At 36.5% G+C, this 20,873-nt stretch overlaps 1 protein-coding gene across 3 annotated transcripts in view; it reads left to right on the top strand.

Moving 5' to 3' along the window:
• DCDC1 (doublecortin domain containing 1) overlaps positions 1 to 20,873 on the top strand; it is a 215,382-nt gene that overhangs the window by 43,332 nt on the left and 151,177 nt on the right. For 2 of the 3 annotated variants that reach the window (XM_072421857.1, XM_072421856.1), the window contains exon 5: positions 832 to 998. In XM_072421857.1, the coding sequence (XP_072277958.1) occupies positions 832 to 998 (167 nt within the window). Of the gene's footprint in view, positions 1 to 831; positions 999 to 11,832; positions 13,081 to 20,873 lie in introns of those variants that run through there. The other variant, XM_072421858.1, reaches the window with a different exon arrangement.

Genomic DNA, 20,873 nt, shown 5'->3' with positions numbered 1-20,873 from the left:
CTTTTTTGGTTATTTTGTAACCATTAGCAGGATTGTAAGTATGCCATGGGCCTAAGGAGCAAAACATTTTTACTGCGTATAATGAATAATCACCTTGCTAAATGAAATTGGTCAAGCTGCGTTCAATTAAATCATTCAATCATGTGCAAAGTAAAATGCCCTTTTTTTTCATATCCCTTGCACTCAGCAGAGTATTCATAGTAAATGTAACTTTACCGAATTCACTAAGCAATGTCATTATTTACTTTTGCAAAGTTAACATTTTCGATTTTGTTAAAATAAATCAATTTATTTTAATTTTGTTCACACTAATTATTAATCTTTGGCATTTTACCGATTCTGGCTGTTACAGACACATCTAATACATGAATACATGATCTCGCATAGAAGGGTGCTTTTCAAAACCTCCTTAAGCTAGATTCTCTGTTTTTTTGGAAAGGGGACAGGCAGACGCCGTCTTGTAGTCTCTTTCAGGACAATGCAAGTAAATTTCAGCAGGGTTTGTTCCAACTCATCTGTGATAAATGAGAAGATAAGGCAATCAGTGCACAACATGACACTCTGTTCAGTTAGTTAGACACTCTTCAGAACTATTCAGGTGTGCTCTCACAGCTCAGAAGTCTGACATAGGGGGGTATCTCACTATAAATGTGTCTTCATTGCCGCTTACAATTCATGGAGCATTCACATTACCTAAGGCTTAACCCGGGTCATTTATCACTTACATTACACATTAGTCTTTTTGCCATACAAAGCTTTGGACTATAGCCTGGCTGAAAATGTTATTTTATTTGATATTGATCATTAAGTTTTTTTTTCTTTAATCTCTAGTCCCTTTGCTTGACAAATGCTTGCAAAACTCCCTCACCTATTTGCGAGGACCTGTGTGGCTCTCTAAGGGAGAAGGCTTCAGCCCTACGGGAGTTAAGGTCTACATTCAAGACGTTTTGTCGGCCCTGCGTCAACGATTGAAGTCAGCAAGAAGCTACAGCAGCCAGGTGAGTTATCATGCTCTTTGTATTTTTTTTCCCCCCGTAGCTGTACTTGAATCAAGGCAATGATTGGCACCATGTCATAAAGAGGTGTGACATCTATACACTGTGCTGTGCTACCCATTAGGATGCAGAGATACATTCATGACTAAAAGCAAGACTCCGGGAATAGAGCTAATTGCATGTGTATTGTGTGGGATGTTGTGTTTCACTTACTGCACACTGTGCAAGGATTAGACTGCATAGATTCTGCACCGGACCAGATATCGTTGCAAGGGAAGAATAAAAGATCTTGGGTTAATTTTAGAAGGCAAGTGCAAAAATTACTGAAAGTATTGCCCAAAACAACCAAATTCCTTTCCCTTTTTTATGTATTAATCTATTCTACCACAACATAACCATCAGCACTACAGAGACTACTAAACAATCCACAATAGTTTCTGCTCCCAAAGGAAGACAGTTTGGTAACAGGGGCTGTTGTGGGTTATTTAGTGCTGAGGTTATATAAATGAATATAGAACCTTAAATCCTCCACAACAGTTCCTGCTCAATGGTGCTTACAATCCGTTGTCCCTACCACAATTACATTACCTAGAAACAAAAAAGAATTTTTTGAACTTCTTTAGAAAAAAGCAGTATATAGAGGTGGCTCACCCAAAACACAGAGAAAGCAAACAAGGTGGGTACAGAAACTGCCCTTGGTGCAAATAAAACCTAGAAACTAAATTCCGAAAGCCACAAGAGACATTCTGGCTTATATTAAGAGAAATGTCAATGGAAGTACTGTTATAATAATATTATTAATAATAATAAAAAACAGTATTAAGCGCCAACATATTACGTAGCGCTGCACATTAAATACAGACAGTGACACAGGAGGAGTCGTAGGATTCTAAGCCCAAGGAGCTTACAATCTAAAAGTGTGGATTGTTAATTAAATAAGAGCAATAAAATAAAAAATGAAATCTGCAATGCTTTTGACTTGGAGCTCCAAAAGCAGACATGTTTGTCATTTAGAGCTGAATATATTGTTAATTTGGTTTTGAAACCGATTCCAACTTTGTCCTTAATTTCCCTCTCCATACTAAATTCTTTACTAGCTTCCTACAAGGTGATTAAAAGGGGGAGTGGGCTGATTTTTAAACTACATTGAGTTAAGCGTTGGCCCATATCAACCATTGCAGTTTTTACTGGGTATTTACCACTTATGCAAAAACAAGCAATTCTGTAGTCAACTACACAATTTTTTTCTGGCCATTTTGACAACTTTTCAACCTCTGTATTCCTAGCTAACATGTATATTCCTAGCTAACATTATAAATCATCTTACATAGGGCCAGCAACAGAAACAACAATCAACCAATTCTCCATCTATCATACTTCAGGTTACATTTTATTGATTTGTACATGAGGCCAGGCCTATAGACATGGACATTTTATTATGATGCAATCATTTGCATTTAATTTTATATAATAAATATGTAGGCTGCCATTGCTAAATTCTTCTGGAAATGCATTCCGCACCAGAATTAGTAGATCAGAAACTTTCTTTAATCTTGTTTCAGGTCAGCTGTTCATGAATCATCAAGCCCCCTTTAAGCTTTTACATTGCAGCAGTACACAAGAACACACATTTTATTATGTGCACGGCTGCAACGCCGAGCAATCTGTGCAGTGCGTAGTACTGCCGTTTTTTTACAATGACTCTCCAATGTACAAGTACAGTAGGTGGCATGGAACCCATCCTACAGATTGTAAACTTGTGCATGCTGTACAGTGTGGAGTTAAAAATACTGCAGGTCCAGAAAAGGCTACTTTAACACAACATTAGGTATTACAGAAAATACCATCCTTTTATCTAACACTGTCTTTCTACCCTACAAATAGTCATCAGAGAGTCATCAAAAAAAAGTAATTTATCATTGTTCAGGGGACACTTTAAACACAAAAAGTCCCATTTCCTTTTTCACTTTAAACTTATTTAGTAGGGGTGAGTCAAACACATAGCTCCCTCCAGTGGCCTAAATGCAGATTTCTATATGTAATATAAGAAACAAATATGGAATGACAAGCCACAATACAATATTAGGCACTACAATAATAACTGGAGATGTGATAGTACCTGATAGTACATTTTACTTTCTTTTTACAAGAACTGGTAAAATTTGCATTCATACTTGCAATGCCCTTTTTTTTGGTTAACCATTTCAAAGCCTTTACTCTACCCCTTCCAAATATTTTCGTACCCATAGCATCTGATCTCATAATGTTTTAAAATTAAATCCTGCTATCATCTTCGGAATGTTTCCTACATCATTCCTGTTTCTGCATCAGTTTTATTTAATGAAATCATCTTAATATTCTTCAGTTCTTTACCCTTTAAAGTTTCGAATGAACACTTTTCACTTAGGATGCTTACCAAATTTTTATTTTGCTCCAAGTATCTCATAGGAATTTTTACTTACATACCTGACCATTTTTCTGCTTTTCTTCACTACTTATTACCCATTGCCTACCAGTACCATCCTCATCATTATCATCATCTGGCTCCCACCATACATTTTTTTTATCACTTTACAAAATGCATACAAAATGATGCTTTTAGATAGACATTGCTATACAAACAAATACATGTCCTTTATATCTCACTTGTTGTTTTTACATTGTGCAGGATTGCATTATGTTTCATAGTTCTCTGAACAGATAGTTTTGGAGCATTTAGGAGTGGACTCTTATGCTTCATATTTCAACACCTTTTAAAATTGTTTATGGCATATACAATACACCTTTTCATTAACTCTAGGATCCAAGTGTCCTCTTTAAAGCTTGAAAACTACTCAGGGAAATCAGACAACAGTTGAAGCTAGAGATCTATTTGAATGGAACTACGTGGAACTTTCACATAAATACATATTCTAATCCTGTAGATATATATAGTTATTTGTCCTGCAGATAACCAGCTCTAAGGCTTTTGTGGAGAAACAATAACCTATTGACCAAGCATTTCCAGTATATCTGATTATCTTTATTCCTAGCAGAGCTGCATGGGTATCTATTTGGGGCACTAATATCCAATAGATGGCCTGCAAACACCCAGCTCTACATTTTTTCTGGAGAAACAACAACCTATTGACCAAGAGTTTCCAGTATATCTGATTGTGTTTATTCTTGGCAGAGCTGCATGGGTGTTTATTCAGAGCTCTGGTATCCAACAGATGGTCTAATTGTCCTTTTATATGTGTAAGAAATGGAGATTACTTTGGGGGCAAATTTGTTATGACTATAAAGTTCTAAATGTTTGTGTGAGGGCTTTTCAACATTTTTTAAGAGTGTGCAAAAATTTTATGATAATTATTATTATTATTATTATTATTATTAATAATAATAATAATAATAATAATATTAGTAATAATAATAAAACATTAGATAATTTCATTATAGAGAACCAAAAACGCAGATGCCAGCTGATTTGTGTTTCGCAATCTTTTGTATGACAGCATTTAAACTGGGTCATTTTCACCACATACACGTTCAGACCATGGACTGTGACAAAATGACACCTTTGAAGCTTTCTATTCTAAAACCTGGGGCTGCACACAAGTGGTCAATATTTTCAGGTGACAGATTTGAACATCCTCTGTAATGACCTTGCAACAATTATCAAGACAACAATAGACAATACAAATCTGTTACAAGCTTCCGAAGTTTTCAACATTTCTCTGGGGTCCATTGCTAAAAAGAAGGAGTCTTTCCCTTTTTTATTATTTCATTATTAACCAGCTTGAAAAAGTTGGTGACATGCCATAGAAATTAGAAGGGGAGCTATAATATTCATACAATATCTGTGCAGAAATCCAATATGAAACAACTTCTGCTGTTTGCTTCTGTGCAGAAGTTTTCTGTAAGAAAGATCAGTTACTGCTGCTCTCCTTCCTTGTGCAGGGTGACTGGTCTTGTATCTGCCCCCCACAGTTTTGTGGAGTCCATCTGTAGCTGTTGGACGTTTTGGGCCTCTCCTACGGCTCACAGCTCTGCACAGGCTATTTACAGCACAGTGATGATGTCACAACTACCTTTACAATGTAATTTGCAAAGAAAATTGGTGTACACAACATGAATTTACTATTGCAGATATTATGTTTTTTAAAATAATTGTTTTTGCCCCCCTAGTTTAACTTTAAATTAGGTTTAGAACATCTGCACCTGATCACAGGTGTCTCTTTCTACCCATTTGGTTACTTCCTGCTTTTCTATTACTGTTTGATATTCACTCTTTATTAGGTTTCCACTTTTGTCTGCCACCTGCTTTGGATTATTCCAAAGTCTTGTTTGGTGATAGCCCCAACTTTCTCCCTGCCTATGATCCTGCCTGATTATTTTGAAATTTCAAACTGTTTAGTTGGTTATCACCTTTCAGCAATATAGAATTCACCTCTTCAAAACAAATTCCAAGAAACTTCTAAACCAACATAGAGCTTCCAACCTTTCTGCAAACAAGTTTTCTTTTCTTTTTTTTATGGGCTAACAATATCTCCGGGCCCATTTGGGCTTTTATTTTGTGTTAGCCCTTGGACTTTTACTGGATCAACAAGTTGGAAAAGACACTGGGTTTGGAAAGTTAGATCACATGAACAGTGAATGTACTAAGACTGTTCCATTCTCAGTGTGGAACCTATGAGCCCTAAAATTGGAAGTGACTTTTATGATATCAGGAATGCAGTCTCTAGCTATCCCCAATTACTAAGACTTTTATGAAGTAGAAATGTAAAGTAGTTTAATGAACAAAAGATAATATTCCGACACTCCAGAAGTAACAAAATACCTTAACAAGTTACACTGCAAATGCATTTAACACGATCAATAATAGGGAGGCTCCATCTGATTAGCATTCTTGTAATGTAGTTGTGCTGTTGGTGGGGGTGTTGAATCTGGAATGTCATTGTGCTCTGTTCTAGTGTTTGGGGACAAACACTGCTATGGGGGGAACGTGTGAAAGGGCTCTTGTCATGTCAGTGAATGAGTAAGACGGCAGTTTCAGTGTGTTTCAAGCAGGGAGGCTGTCATTCATCGGTCCAATGCAAACTAGTGGAGGCCAAGTCAGAGGAGTCTGAAATACAGTACTTTTTACTTATTGTATTTTAACTTAAAGGACCCTAAAAATGTCCAGTTTTAATGTGCCACAAATAACCCCAATTACAAACTTATTGACAGCAGCCAGTATAGGTTGGTTTTGTTAGTGCAGACATTTAAAAATTGCCAAAAACAATCTTAAATTTAGAATACTATATTAAGATAATATAGTGTTTAGTGTCTAATTAGTTCTATTACCATAGTGATAGTAGTCATTCTTGCCTGACCGTATGCATACCAATAATAAAAACAGATCTTTCCAAAAAAAACAAGCAGCAATAGGTAAAACCGGCAAAAAAGGAAAACCCAATGGCCAGTACATGTCTTGAAAATTCAATAATTCTAATAAATTAATGTTATAATTCAGTACATATATATGCATATTTTTATATATATAATATTTCATAATGTGTATGTTTGGAAGATAAATGGATTATATTTAACAAATAACATATTTTACATATAATATTCACTGTTTATTAATTATACCATACGCTGTATTTTAGACGTGATTTGATAAGACAGATAACACAATATATATATTACCTTTTAAAAGAAAGATAATTATGTATTGGATTATCAGTTAGACTCTGGAAGACCCAAAATGTAGACTGTTGACATTGACATTCTATTTAAAATATTTTACATCTTGCAGAATCCAATTTTTTTCGGCCACACTACTTATTAGATTGGTATGGGCCATGTATTGGTAGTTAACTGAAATCTCCCAATAAGTATTAGATGATCATAGATAAGTGAGATATATATTATGAATAAAATGTTGGATACACAATCTTCATTATGTAGTAGACAATGGACCTGACTTAATAAAGATACACTTTAATTAAACTTTAATTAAACCTGGAACAGATTTGTTAAAAGTAATTTGCTATTTGTTAGCAAATGTTTTCAATCCTGGACCAGATCAGTTCCACAATTGCTGGATAACCCAGGTTCATTGATGAAAGTGTATCTTCCTCAGCCTTGGAGAGCTTTAAATCAGACCCAATATATAATTTTATATAGTATATAAGTAGAACAATTGACAGTACAGTAAAGCTGCGTACACACTTCCAATTTTTATCGTTCAAAATGAACGACGAACGAACGACGAACGATCGATTGGGCAAAAATCGTTCGTAAAAAAAGTAACCAACGACGTCGACGAACGAGGAAAGTCGTTGGAAACGAACGACCGGACCGGCGGATCGGATTGGACGACGATCGTTGACCATCGTTCGTGTGTACGATGGTTCGTTGATCGTCCATGTTCTGAGCATGCGTGATGAACGAACGTTCGTTCACTTCCTGTCGTGCATGGCACTCCCTCTATCGCTCAAACGATCGTATCTATTGTGTGTACAATATCTACGAACGATCGTGTCGTTATCTGTATGTGCAGGATCGGTGCTATACGATCGTTCGTAGATATCGTGCAGGATCGTTCGTTGTTCGTTTAACAACGATAATAATTGGAGTAGCTTACGTAGAATAACGTAGCTTAAGACGCAAAATGTAAACAATTAGAATTGACATTCTACTAAATATAAGACACTTATTTTGTATGTTGATGACTTGATAAGTTGAAATGAATACTCTAATTGTTAGATCAATATTCAGTATGGTATGGTAGGGTTATATTGTTATATTGGGTATGATATGATCATTATGTACAGAGAATTTCAGAGTACATAAATCTATAACAGTATGAGATGATAGAGATCTGTATTAGTATGATAGTTCATTATGTATACAGGTATTATGACAGAAATCTGTATTAGGTAATAAATGATTAATCTATGTTGGGTAAAGTATGATATGATCGTTCAATATGTATATAGTTAGGAAATAAATCTATATTATGTATGAAATCTATATTCTGTATGAAATTATAAATAATTTTGTATAGCATATACTGTATGTAGAACAGTTGGCTGAACTAGAAGACATTAAATGTAGAAAATTAGAATTGCCTTCAAATGTAGGACAAATATTTGGTATCTGGATTCTATTAATTAGACTGTATACCCTGTTAGGTAGCTAAAAGATTTATCTTAGGTATGGTATGAAATGATAGAGATGTATAATGTGTATTAAATAACATTTTTATAGGGTTACTACTTCTATAGTTGGCTGATCTGAAAGACCCAAAATATTGAGATTTAGAATTAACATCCTAAATAATGTGAGACAAATATCTTTTATAAATTAAGGTTTCATTGTCTTCATTCAAGACTTTTTTTTATCTTTATTTAGTCTTCCCTGCCAAAATCAACCATTACTTTGTAAAAAGTAAAAACTCAAGATGTGTCTCGCGAAAGCCATAGTTTCTAAAAGCACGGTGATTTACAGGTGGACTCTCAGATCCGAAGCGTTTTTTTTTCCCTTCCAGACCAGCAACCTTAATGATCAGGTCCATGCACCTTACTTGGGATTTACCAGACTCCCCTAGTATTGTTTGTGATATTTAGCAGGATATTTGACAGGATGCTCCGTGAAGTGGAAGCTTTGAAGGAACAATGCAATGCTCTCTCTTAACAGATGGGCAACACGCTGCCCTCAAACAAGCAGCCACCTACATATGTGAAGTACAGTATTTTAGGAACCTTAAACTTGTGTCGTTTCAAATGTCATAGCTTGAACAGGCCTAACATCAGTTAAATGAAGTGAAAATTGTATTCTTGTCTTGATAGAGATGAAAATGGATTTCTGGTCATGAAATAGATGCAGTTGTCACTTTTTTAAAAAGGTGTCAGCAGTTTGCTTTAGAGAGTGAGGTGCCAATTCAGTATGACAGTAAACTTGTGATCTGAGCAATCAATAAAATGCTTCAATAACTTCTGCTTCATTACACTTATAATAAGAGGCTATAGATCTGCGGCACATAAAATTTTGATAAAGAGAATATGTAAGACCTCTCGGAGATGAGGGTTAGCCAGTACAATAAGTGCAATATTGCCATCTAGAGTTTATGGGCATGTAATTCTTCAGTCAAGTCTTAAAAAATACAAAGATCAGTGTTTTCTGCTACTTGTCAGCTTATTTGCTGTATATTTTTAGGTTTTGTTATGTGGTTGTTTTCAGTTTGTAGCACTTGTAGCTTTGTGTTAGCTTAGATTTATAAAACACCTGACTGTATCAGTAAAGGGGCTTGCTGTGGAAATGGGCAGCACGGTGGTTCAGAGGTTAACACTCTGCCCTTTGCAGCGCTAGTCCCATGTTCCAATCTCGGCCAGGACACTATCTGCTTGGAGTTTGTATGTTCTCCCCATGTTTGCATGGGTTTCCTCCGGGTACTCTGGTTTTCTTCCCACATTCCAAAAACATGCAGTTGGGTTAATTGGCTTTTTCCCAAAATTGGCCTTAGACTATGGTAATGATTTATGCCTATGGTAGGGACATTAACTTGTGATCCCGTTTGAGGGACAGTTAGTGACATGACTATGGACTTTGTACAGCATTCCGTAATATGTGGCGCTATATAAATACTGTGTGTAATAATAATGGTCAGTCCATCCCAAATATAATTTAGGTTTTGGTAAAATGCTGGTGGGTTGGATTACCCACCAGCTTCTTATGGACTCAGACACACCATGGCCATGTGATACCCACTAACCATCTCCCAATCTTTGTCATTTCAAGGGTGCATTGCATGCAAATGTCCCCATGTTCTGTCTGAAAACACTCTGAGAATACCAAAAAATACATGTTGACCCTACCTGGGATTCAGTAAACTCATACATTCCTATGATTTCTGCCTTTGCTGCTCTTTAATGCCAAGCATTGTTATCATCTCTACTAAGTTCACCAGTTTGTATGCAGAACACCTACTCCTTTGAGAGTCAAATAAAACTATTTGTGACTTCCAAGACAACCAGCTACATCTTAGGTGAGTTACTGGAGTATCCAGGAACCAGAACTCCCTACTAAAATTGCAAAATACTGCAGGGATTGTAACAGTTCTTAACCAAAATCAAAAATGTACATACCAAGGAGAATGTTTACCCCTAAATGTATACTTTATTGTAATTACACAATTAAAATTAATTTGGTTATTCAGACATTGAAAGATAGTATTTCAACAGATGGTGTATTATGTATGGTACCATTGCAGGACATACTAGGAGGGGCATAGTGTTTACCAGTTATAAATCCTAGCACAGGGGTGCCCAACAGGTGGATCGCAATATACCGGTAGTTTGCAAAGGAAACGCGAGTAGATGGCGGAGCTCTGCCTTTCAATCTATCGCGCACAGGATTTATTAAGTCCAGGTTTTTATTGTTGGTAGATCATTTTGACTTGGTCATTTTAAAGTAGCACGCAAGCCAAAAAAAAATGTGGGCACCCCTGGCCTAGCACTATTATCTTCCACTAATTGGTTGGCACTGTAAGTGTAGTGGAAACCTCCTTCCAATGAAGTTCCATAACCAGCTTTAATGTGTCTTTGGTCAATTTTAAGTGTGGGGTACCTGGGTACTGCCAGTGTCCTGCACGTAGTTATATGCCCCCTCAATATTATTTGTATTTGTCCATTCCCCCAGGACTGGTGAAGCTCATCACTTTCATTCAGTAGGGTATATTTATTTGTTTTATGACCCAGACAGCCTTCTAGGCAACAAAGCCAGATCTATGACTTAAAACACAACTTGATCCAGGATAAACCCCCAGAATTGTAAAAGAGTGATTACACACATGTATAAGTTTTTCTCAGCCAATCAATCTCCCATATTAATCCAAAAAAATTTAATTTTTGACTTATTATTCTGTACTTATTTTTATGGGTTGGGTAGTGCATTTTACATGCTAAGTTTATATGCAATCCTGTCAAATCTGTTTGAATGCATCAATTAGTCAATGAAATGATCCAAATATTATTAGTATGACCATCATAATACCCATCACCCTAATATAAGAACCCAAAACAACAATGTAATATAGATGTGATGGTGGTGGTTGCATTAGATTTTTTAGACTTTTATTCTTTTATTTGTTCTTGGTGATCCTGCAAGTTGCCAACTGTCCTAGGAAAACGATTGTAATTTACTGTATCTGTAGAGAAGTAGCACTGTCACCCTACGACACGACTAAGGAGCACTTTACTCTCTTTCCTATAAAAAAGGGAATGTAACATAAAAGTACAGCCTAGCCAGAGAGGACAAGGCATTATCGAATCAACAGTTATTGAACTGATATAGCCAAAAAACTTTCAATCATATATTTAACAGACTAACATGAACCAACAAAATGGAAAAGTATTGTTGAGGTATACAATACAGCACAATACAACACTACACAATACATATAAACTATAGGTAAATTTTTTATTGGCTCCATTAAAAAAGCATGGCAGAAGGACATACGATCAATTTCCTGAACACCCACAGGTATTATTTAAAAGAAAGCTCTCACAAAGAGACAGAGGTTGGTTAGAAGGAACACATCAGACATCCTATCTGTTGTCAGCCGCCTCTGTCCCTCACATACAGCCCACACCTCCCACCACAATGCTCAGTCAGAGGCATTTGTGAATGGACAGGAATATCAATGTTCTTCCTCTCCCTGTTGTATTGAAAGCACATTGGTAAGATTCTGAAAGGTTTCTGATTGATTACTATTATGCACTACTATAGTCTTGGAATGCTTCTTTTTTTCAATGTTAACTGTTTATTCACCCACATTCTAGTGTTGAAAAGGAAATAGGTCTCTACCACCTGCTACAGGAACCTAAATGCCATGCTGTGCTAAATCTGTCATCTGCCAATTGACTTAATGACTGGCTTGGACCAAGTCTGTTACTGTCACATCACTGCAAGTATTAAGCTTAAAATATATTTAGATCCAATCATTAAAATTTTGTAAATGTGTGACATTTGCATGAAATTACATAAGTATTTTTAAATCTTTTTAAGGCTGGGTCTACATCTGTGCAAATTCCTAAATGCAAATGAATGGGCTGCTTCAAGATAATGCATGGCTCATGCAGTGTAATGTGTATGTTCTACAGATATGAACCTGGGCCTCGATCTGTATTTCTAAATAAAATAATCCCTGGTCTTTCTAACATTGTGCACCAGTATCTTTTCCATTGTCTATGTTCATTCATTGTCTGCTCCGTGTCCCTGGTGAGGTTTAAGAATATTATGGTCAAATTGGTATTGCTTGCTCTTGATGTCCTCAACATTACCCATCAATGTTGTGTACTGGTTATAAGGCCATCCTAAGTATGATACAACTTTAGATGTCCTAAATGATGTCCTAGATGTCCTTTAGCTGACTACTATGAGCAGATTTCCTGCCCTCTCCTAGATGATTTTTTTTATTTTATTATATATTATACATATAATAAACACATAATATGTATAATAAACACATCAAACAATATTTCAAACATATTATTTATTGAAAACATTACAAATGCAAAAAGAAAAGAAATGCTGGTGATCCTTCAGTGAAGGTCCTTGTTCAGGCACTTTCTGTTATGAAGTTAGGTAACACTGTCCACCCCCCAGAATGTCGAGGGACATGCACCAGAAAGGTAAGCTTATCACTCTGCTCTCTCCTCCTGTTACTATATTCCTTAAAAGCACATATGCACAATAAAACTGTCTGAGTGTGGGATCAACTTAGTATTGTTTGTTTATAGGGCCATGTTTAATGAAAGGCACATTCATTTTTTGTTAATGGTACCCTCTCTTTGTCTCCGAGCTATTCAACCCAGAAGAGGACTGAAGCTAGACAACAGAGAAAGCTAGCATTAAAGTGGAGATAAACCCATATTACTCGCCTGTCACCGTTCGCATGGCGCTAACATCTTCGATCCTTTTTTCTTCAAATATGACCTTCTGCCATCTTTATTGGCTGGGCCATAAACACATAACTCCCGCACAGTCCCGGCAAGCACAGTGGAAGCCAAGATTACCGGGAACCATTTGGCAGTTCCCCAGATTGATCAGGCAGGTAAGAGTAATGTTGCCTGTCCCTTTCTGCATTAATGTTTTGCCTGATCATACAAGTTTAAAAGTGAAACTTTAGTTTATTAATAGTAATTTGATAACTTGTTTTGGATTGGTTGGGAAGGGGACAGCATATGAACACAAATATACAGGGTTCTATTTCAAATAGTAGAAATGTATGTTAGTAAAAATGGTAGCCATATTTATCAATGTAAGCAAAGACAAAAGTCAGATTGGTTTCCATAGTTTACTAAGAAGATTTCTAGAGTCCTCCCTTCCTCCTGCATTATTATATCTTTCTGTCCATTGCAACCCCTATTTAATGTACAGCGCTGCGTTATATGTTGGCATTTTTTAAATACAATATAATATTATTAATAATAACAACAACAGTATGCTTTGCCTATATATCTACATGAAGGCTCTCAATGTCCTGCTGTTACTACCCATTGAAATAAATATTGAGTTTTAGTTCTTCACAATTCTTCATTATTATTACTACTACTACTCTTGTTTATTAAATTATTATCAACATTGAGTTGTGATGATATATGAAACATTAATTTGTAAAAACATGTATGCGTTTTAAGGAAAACTTGCATATATTTATTTTGCAGTTGTGACACAGTCTTGATTAGTTCTTAGAGTTTACTTTAAATGTCACTGAACAACAGACCTTACATAAAACCAAACATCATTCTTATCGTTCTTGTCAAGAGGAATAAAGATCAATCCACTGGCACAGGATCTGTTAAAAATAGTTACGCATGATGTGCTTTGCCAAGGTCTGGTTTAACTGTTCATACACATGATGTAAATGTGAACGATGCAGAGATTGCAATTAAAAAGGGACCTGACCCCATCCATAAAATGTAACAGACACACAGTATAGCTAAATGTGTGCTACTGTATATAGTTAATAATATATTTACTATCAGTGGCTTGTTTTACAAAGCTAATAAAGTTGAAAAAAATGATATCTGAGGTCAGTTTCCCCCAACATACTGATCCAGAGAAAGGTAAAGGAAAACTTTATGTTCAGTTTTGAACAATTTTGAAAAACTTTCAGATCTACTAGAGAAATTAGATTATTCCCCTGGATTAAACTAGTTTTAAATAATTTTAACATTGGTAATTACCATCCAATCCTATTAATATTTGTAACATTACTACCTATGTTCTAAAACTTTTAACAGAATAAATCGAGTCATCAATTAAAAAAAAAAAAGTAATAATCCTACAAAATCTTAAAGGAGATCTTTTGTATATTATTGGTAATGGTCACCTTGCAGTGCCAATCTTTTCTCAGTTCTTCATAATATTGAAGGGCTATAGTAGCCCAAAAAGTTTCACAGTCAACAATTCCAGTAGCGTTGGGTACACTTATCCTCAGTGCTGAGCTGTGATCCTTCTGCCATCCCCAACATCATTACTGAGCCCTGTGATGTTGTAGGGCCTAATTTATGAAAGCTCCCCAAGGCTGGAGAAGATACACTTTCATCAGTGAACTTGGGTTATCCAGCAAACCTGGAAAGGATCTGGTACAAGATTGGAAACATTTGCTAACACACAACAAAAGACTTCCATTCCAGGTTTACTGGATCACCCAGGTTTACTGATGAAAATGTATCCTCTCCAGCCTTTGAGAGCTTTATTAAATCAGGCCCATGGGGTCCAGCAAAGGGACACACAGCTCAGCAAAGGAGACCAGGCAGTCAATATACACTGCTACCCTCCAAGAGAACGAAGACTGGAGGAATGGGAGCTTGGAAGGTGACATTTTTTATATCTGGCAAGAGTTCAGCTTTAAGGAAAAGCAGAGCATTTGCCTTCTCAAGTTTTGTGTGACTGTCCCATGCAGTATCACATCTATGATGCAGTTAGTCACAGCATTTGTTTTTTCTGTGTCCCCTCTGCAACAAATTTTATTACCTATTCTTTATCACCCCAGAATTTTTTTTTTAAGTCAGGGTTGAAGAATGTGTAGGCAGTTGGCTTCCCCTCTATTGTGACCCAACAAAAATGCTGGGTGGTGTGCCCGGCCTAAAGGGTGTGTACCACTTTTGCTGGACAGCTTATTCTTAAATTTAACAAAAATATCCCAAAACATGCAGTGAGGTTAATTGGCTTCCGTCTAAGAATTGGCCTTACATTAATGACATATGACTATGGTAGGGACATTAGATTGTGAGCTCCTTTGAGGGACAGTGACACGACTATGGACTTTGTACAGCGCTGCGTAAAATGATGGCGCTATATAAATACTGTGTAATAATAATAATACCAAAGTTGAAAAAAAAATAAAGACGTGTGAACTAAAAAAATATTTAATTAACCAAATTATAATAATATAGCTAATAACACTATACAATTTTTTTTCACTACAGCAGCCCTTTTAATTTTAAAAGTTGAATTTGTAACCATGAGCATAATATAATAATATTACAATAATAATGTAATTAAAAAATGGGGATTACAAGGACCCCTGTGTGTATTTTAAATTATTGCAGGCTGTTTTGAGAAAGTCCAGATTACAGAAGCGGGGAGATAAAAAATTTTGCCATATTTAGCAAAAAAATGGACTATGAGCAGAGGTCTGGGGCTGAGCATTCTTGATTAAATAAAGGAAACGTTTCCTGAGAGAGACACAGAAAAGCTTCCTTTATTTTTCTTCTGCTGCAAATGCTACTTGAAATGCAAATTCTCTGGCCGTCATATTTATCCTCTTGCTTTGTATTCCTCACCTGGAACAAAAATGTAAATATAAATATCTGGCTTTATAGATGTGCATACTTTTTCCGGGACAGTACTGGTCAGTGTACTAGACAGACAACTAGCATCAACTGAAGGTGAATGGTAATAGAAGCCATCATGTGTCTCCCAAAAAGGTTTACTGGATGTGGGGCCATGAATCCACCAAACTGGAGAAATGCGTATACTAAAAAATTTGTATACTAAAAAAAAAAGATTTGTGTAAAATGTTAAAAAAGTATCTAAAACCTAAAATATGTCCCCCACCACCTAGATTGTAAGCTCTTTGGGGTAGGGTCCTCTCCTCCTCCTGCGTCACTGTCCGTATGTGTTTTGTCATTTGCAACCCCTATTTAGTGTACAGCGCTGCGTAATATGTTGGCGCTATATATATCCTGGGACATGTAATACGTGATCAGTTTTTAGAGGGATAAAAATTGTGACTACTTAAGTAGTATTGCCGAGCCTAAACATTTTGAGATAAGGAAAAAATGAAAAGAAAAGAAAGATGGCTCTTTAAGGCAATATTATTATAAAATTTATTAAAATATTTTATTTGGAATCGATTTTATAAAATAAATGTCTTAACAAACACACATATATAGTTTCGTACTCTGACACTATAAACCTAGATACATTACATCTAGATACACCTAGATACATTACATCGGGTTGGTTATGTATGGTGATGTATACCAACTCCAAAAAAAAAAAAGGGTCAGTATAGAAATTTTCTTATTAATGGTCTCTCCCGACGCATTTTACCCTCGTGGGCTTTCTCAGGGGAGTTGAGACCTTGGTATATTGACCAAATGTCAATGTAATTAATAGGATAGAAGATCAGTAATTGAATTTGCACCCAATTGCCAGAATAGTAAAAAAAGGGGGCATAGTATTCTGAATGCACTTTGGACTATATCCTAATTGGGTATTATGGATTAGTTGTTAGAGTCGTTGATGGTGTAATATACAATATTAGGCTAGGTATCCTGTCGAGGAGTTCCAATGCGGAACCCAAAAACGTTTAATTTCATTTTTTTTCATATATATATATATATATATCTTGTTTGATAATAATAATAATAATAATAGATACTGTCTATTTGTCATTCAGCAAAAAATTGAGTTTTCTTCTTTATAAAGTTTCTGGTGGTAATTTTCTTACTTTTTTTCTCTTCATTAAAAATTGAAAAAAATAAATTAAAAAAATAGGTTAATCATCGAAATCTATTTTTATTTGCCAATTTATACATTTCATATACTTTGTGCTAGTTTTATTTCACATGTGAACCTGGAATAGTTCTACAACTATACTGGAAGTTATATATGATATAAATAATTTTTTTTTTCTCTTTTTTCATTACCCTTCTTGATATTATCATTTTTAAACAAAGTTTTATAATATGGGTAATACATAGGTCATAGTAAATATGGAGACAAAGTTTAACTAAACAAAATTATTTTACCTTTTCGTGGCAGTCTTTGGTTTTAAAACATTTTTGTGTAAAAGAACCTTACAGTATTGTAATACTCTGCAGCATATTTTAATACTCTGCAGTGGATTCACATAAACAACATTTTTTATAATTGGGTGTTATCTACTCAAATTACCAAATCCCTGGGCTTAGTCTACATGGACTGTTTCCTCAGTGTTTAACCTCTGCACCAGGACGTTTCCTTGAGGCACGTTTATGACATTATCTTAAACATTTCTTGCAACGTTTAAAAAATTCAGACGCTGGGTTAACGCTGGAAAACACCCAAAATCGTGGGTAAACGCGGGTAAATGCTTCCATTAATTTCAATTGGACATTTTTCCGCATTTTTGAGCACTTAATATGCAAATTGGTTAAAAACGTGATAAGATGCGATAAAAACGCAGGAAAATGCGAAAAAATGCTGAAAACGCGGCATTGGTGTTTTCTAGCATTTTAAAGGCAAGCTTTAAAACGCTAATAAAAGAGCATAAAAACGCATATAAACGCAATAGGAACATTTACATGAGTTTTTAAAAAACGTCCATGTAGACCCAGCCTTAAACAAACAATGCACCTTGCTATCTGAATGTATCATCGCTATACAATCTCCTTTAGAGCTATAAAACTGAAGACTCACTTAAAGCATACCTAAACTCAACATTTTTCCTTTACATGGAGGGGTAGACAACCCTTCTATATACAGTAAAAATGTTGGTATTTTGTTTTTGTTTTTTAAGTGCAACACTCCTTTTTTTAAACCTACGTCACGCATCCCAGAAGGCTCTGGCTGCTCCTTCTGTGCATGCCCTAATCTGGGGCATGTGTAGAAGGGGCATTTATCCTCCTAGGGCAGGGGTCAGCAACCTTTACTATCAAAAGAGCCATTTTGCCTCCTCTTCCACTAAAGAAAAATAGTCTGGAGCCGCAAAACATAACACAGTTTATAAACTTTTAAAAGTTTTAATGTTTTTTTAATTTTACCTGGTACAACAAGTGTGCATGTGTAAGCCTACTTTGAAATAAATTAAACACTGAACTATGCCCCTAGAAGCCTCCAGCTTCTAACGTATCATCCTGTTACATTAGCTGGAGGCTTCTAACGTAACAGGGTAGATTTTTTTGATGGCCATGATGAGTTCTTTATGTTCTGACGATGCCTTAGCGATGAAATTTTAAGGGGTGTTAGCCACAGGTGTCCCTCATTTGCAGCTTTAATTTTGTTCACCTGTACCCCCCAATCTTGAGTAATTGGGGTTCAGGTGCTAGAAGCCTCCAGCAATGTGTAACAGGGTAGATTATTTTGATGGGCAGAGTTCTTTATTTTCTGACGATGCCTTAGCGATTCAATTGTAGGTGGTGTTAGCCATAAGTGTCCCCCACTTGCACCTCTATTTTGGTCACCTGTACCGCCTCCCCCCCATTCCAGAGAAATTGGGGTTCAGATGCTAGATGCTTCCAGCAATGTGTAACAGGGTAGATTTTTTTGATAGGCAGAGTTTTTATGAATTTTTAGGAGGTGTTAGCCACAGGTGTCCCGTACTTGCACCTCAAATTTTTTTCACCTGTACCCCCGTTTCCAGATAAATTGGGGTTTAGGTGCTAGAAGCCTCCAACAATGTGTAACAGGGTAGGGGTTTTTTGATGGGTGGAGTTTTTAGGAGGTGTTAGCCACAGGTGTCCCACCTCTATTTTTGTTCACCTGTACCCCCTTCCTGTTCCAGAGAAATTCGGGTTCAGGTGCCTCCAGCAATGTGTAACGGTAGATTTTTTGGATGGCCAGAGTTCTTTATGTTCTGATGAAAGACTAACAATTAAATTTTAGGGGGTGTTAGTCACAGGTGTCCCCCATTTGCACCTACATTTTTGGTTTTGTACATCTCCCCATTCCAGAGGAATTGGGGTTCAAAGGAGGGGGATGTCATTGTACACACCCATTTGTACACGCCCCGTGGTATATTTATTTCACTGGTAGATTTTTTTTCATTAGAACACCGAATAGGGAATACCCCTCCTCCGCAGTGTCTTGGGAGGAAGGGGATCCCCCATCAGAGATCTCCCCGCGGCAGCCGAAGGGAGCCACAACATGAAGGCTGAAGAGCCGCAGGTTGCAGACCCCTGTCCTAGGGGAATCTCACGCATGTGCAGTGAGATCGGCTCTCTTTATTTTCCCTTTCACACCAGCTACGTCACTCGATCTCGCACCTGAAAAGAAGGCCGGAAGAGAAGACTGAAAATGGCGGCACCTGACGCTTCCTCTGCACTGGGACAGAGAGGAGTCCCAGGACAACGCAGGACCGGATCTTCGGAAGGACCAGCACCCTGCCAGATAAAAGTTAAGTGTAATTTTTTGTTTTTAGTTTAGTTTCGCTTTGAAAATCCCCCCTATTTGTAGCTAATCAAGTAGGCTCTCATGATTCCTAATCAAGTAGGCTCTCATGATTCCTAATCAAGTAGGCTCTCATGATTCCTAAGTGAAATACCAAACCTAAAATATGCTCAGTCATATTATAATGTGTAAAACTAGCTCAAGGTCTTGGATAGTGAAAGATAACTGTGCAGGATGTAGGTATGTCCCTATTAATACAATCTGGAGCAGCTAGTGGGTGGAGATTTTGTCTATGTCAATAGTGTTCAAATGATGTCCCAAATCTTTTTGGTATCACACTAAAAGCATTACTACTGGTAATTACTACCAGCATGGTAGATTTCTTTCTTTTCTCTTAATCTCCACCTAGTCTTCAACAACTGTTTTTCATCAGCATGGATGATTCTGGTATTCCTACATCCTTCATCTACACCTGTGTCCTGTGGGCTGGTGTTGTATTGGAAGGGTTGCACTTTATTGTTATCTATCAAGAGGTTAATTCCAATAAGAGCCATTGTTGATTGTTCTAAATGGTCCTCTTTTTCTACTTATTACTCCATTTCTCCTTGGCTGGCCAATGGTAATTCTAGTAGATGTTCCAGTGTGTCATTTCTGCCACCTCTTGGTGTCTTTTCTTACAATCTTCTACACCATGGGCCTAATTTATTCAAGATCTCCAAGCCTGGAGAGAATGCACTTTCATCAGCGAAGCTGGGTGATCCAGCAAACCTGGAATAGATTTTGTCAGTCATTTGCTATGCAAATATTTTAAATCCTAGACGAGATCCATTCCAGGTTTCCTGGACCTCCCAGCTTCACTGATGAAAGTGTATCCTCTCCAGCCTTGGAGAGCTTTCATAAATCAGGCTCAATCTTTTTAGATCAACCTTAGTGTAACTTCTTTATGTAAGTGGCACTTTAATGATCTTTATTTGGATAGTCGATATTAATAAGTAGCCATTTTATCATCTGCCTTTGACTTCTATTCCCCTTTATTAACTATATTTATAATATCTATGTTATCTTTGTCACTTCTACCTATCTATCCCTCTATCTGAGTAGCAATAATAAACTTTTTTAAGTATTTGGTGCCCTATAATCCTCAAAGCCAGTTTTGTGCGTTGAATCTGAGACGCAAGAACTTACCATCCAAGTGTTTTGGGAAATTCTAAAAGGTTGGCTAGTATGTGTATACTGTAGGCA

Source organism: Pyxicephalus adspersus, chromosome 9 (genome assembly GCF_032062135.1).
Source record: "Pyxicephalus adspersus chromosome 9, UCB_Pads_2.0, whole genome shotgun sequence".
Taxonomy (NCBI): domain Eukaryota; kingdom Metazoa; phylum Chordata; class Amphibia; order Anura; family Pyxicephalidae; genus Pyxicephalus; species Pyxicephalus adspersus.
This window is presented reverse-complemented; position numbering and strand designations above follow the sequence as displayed.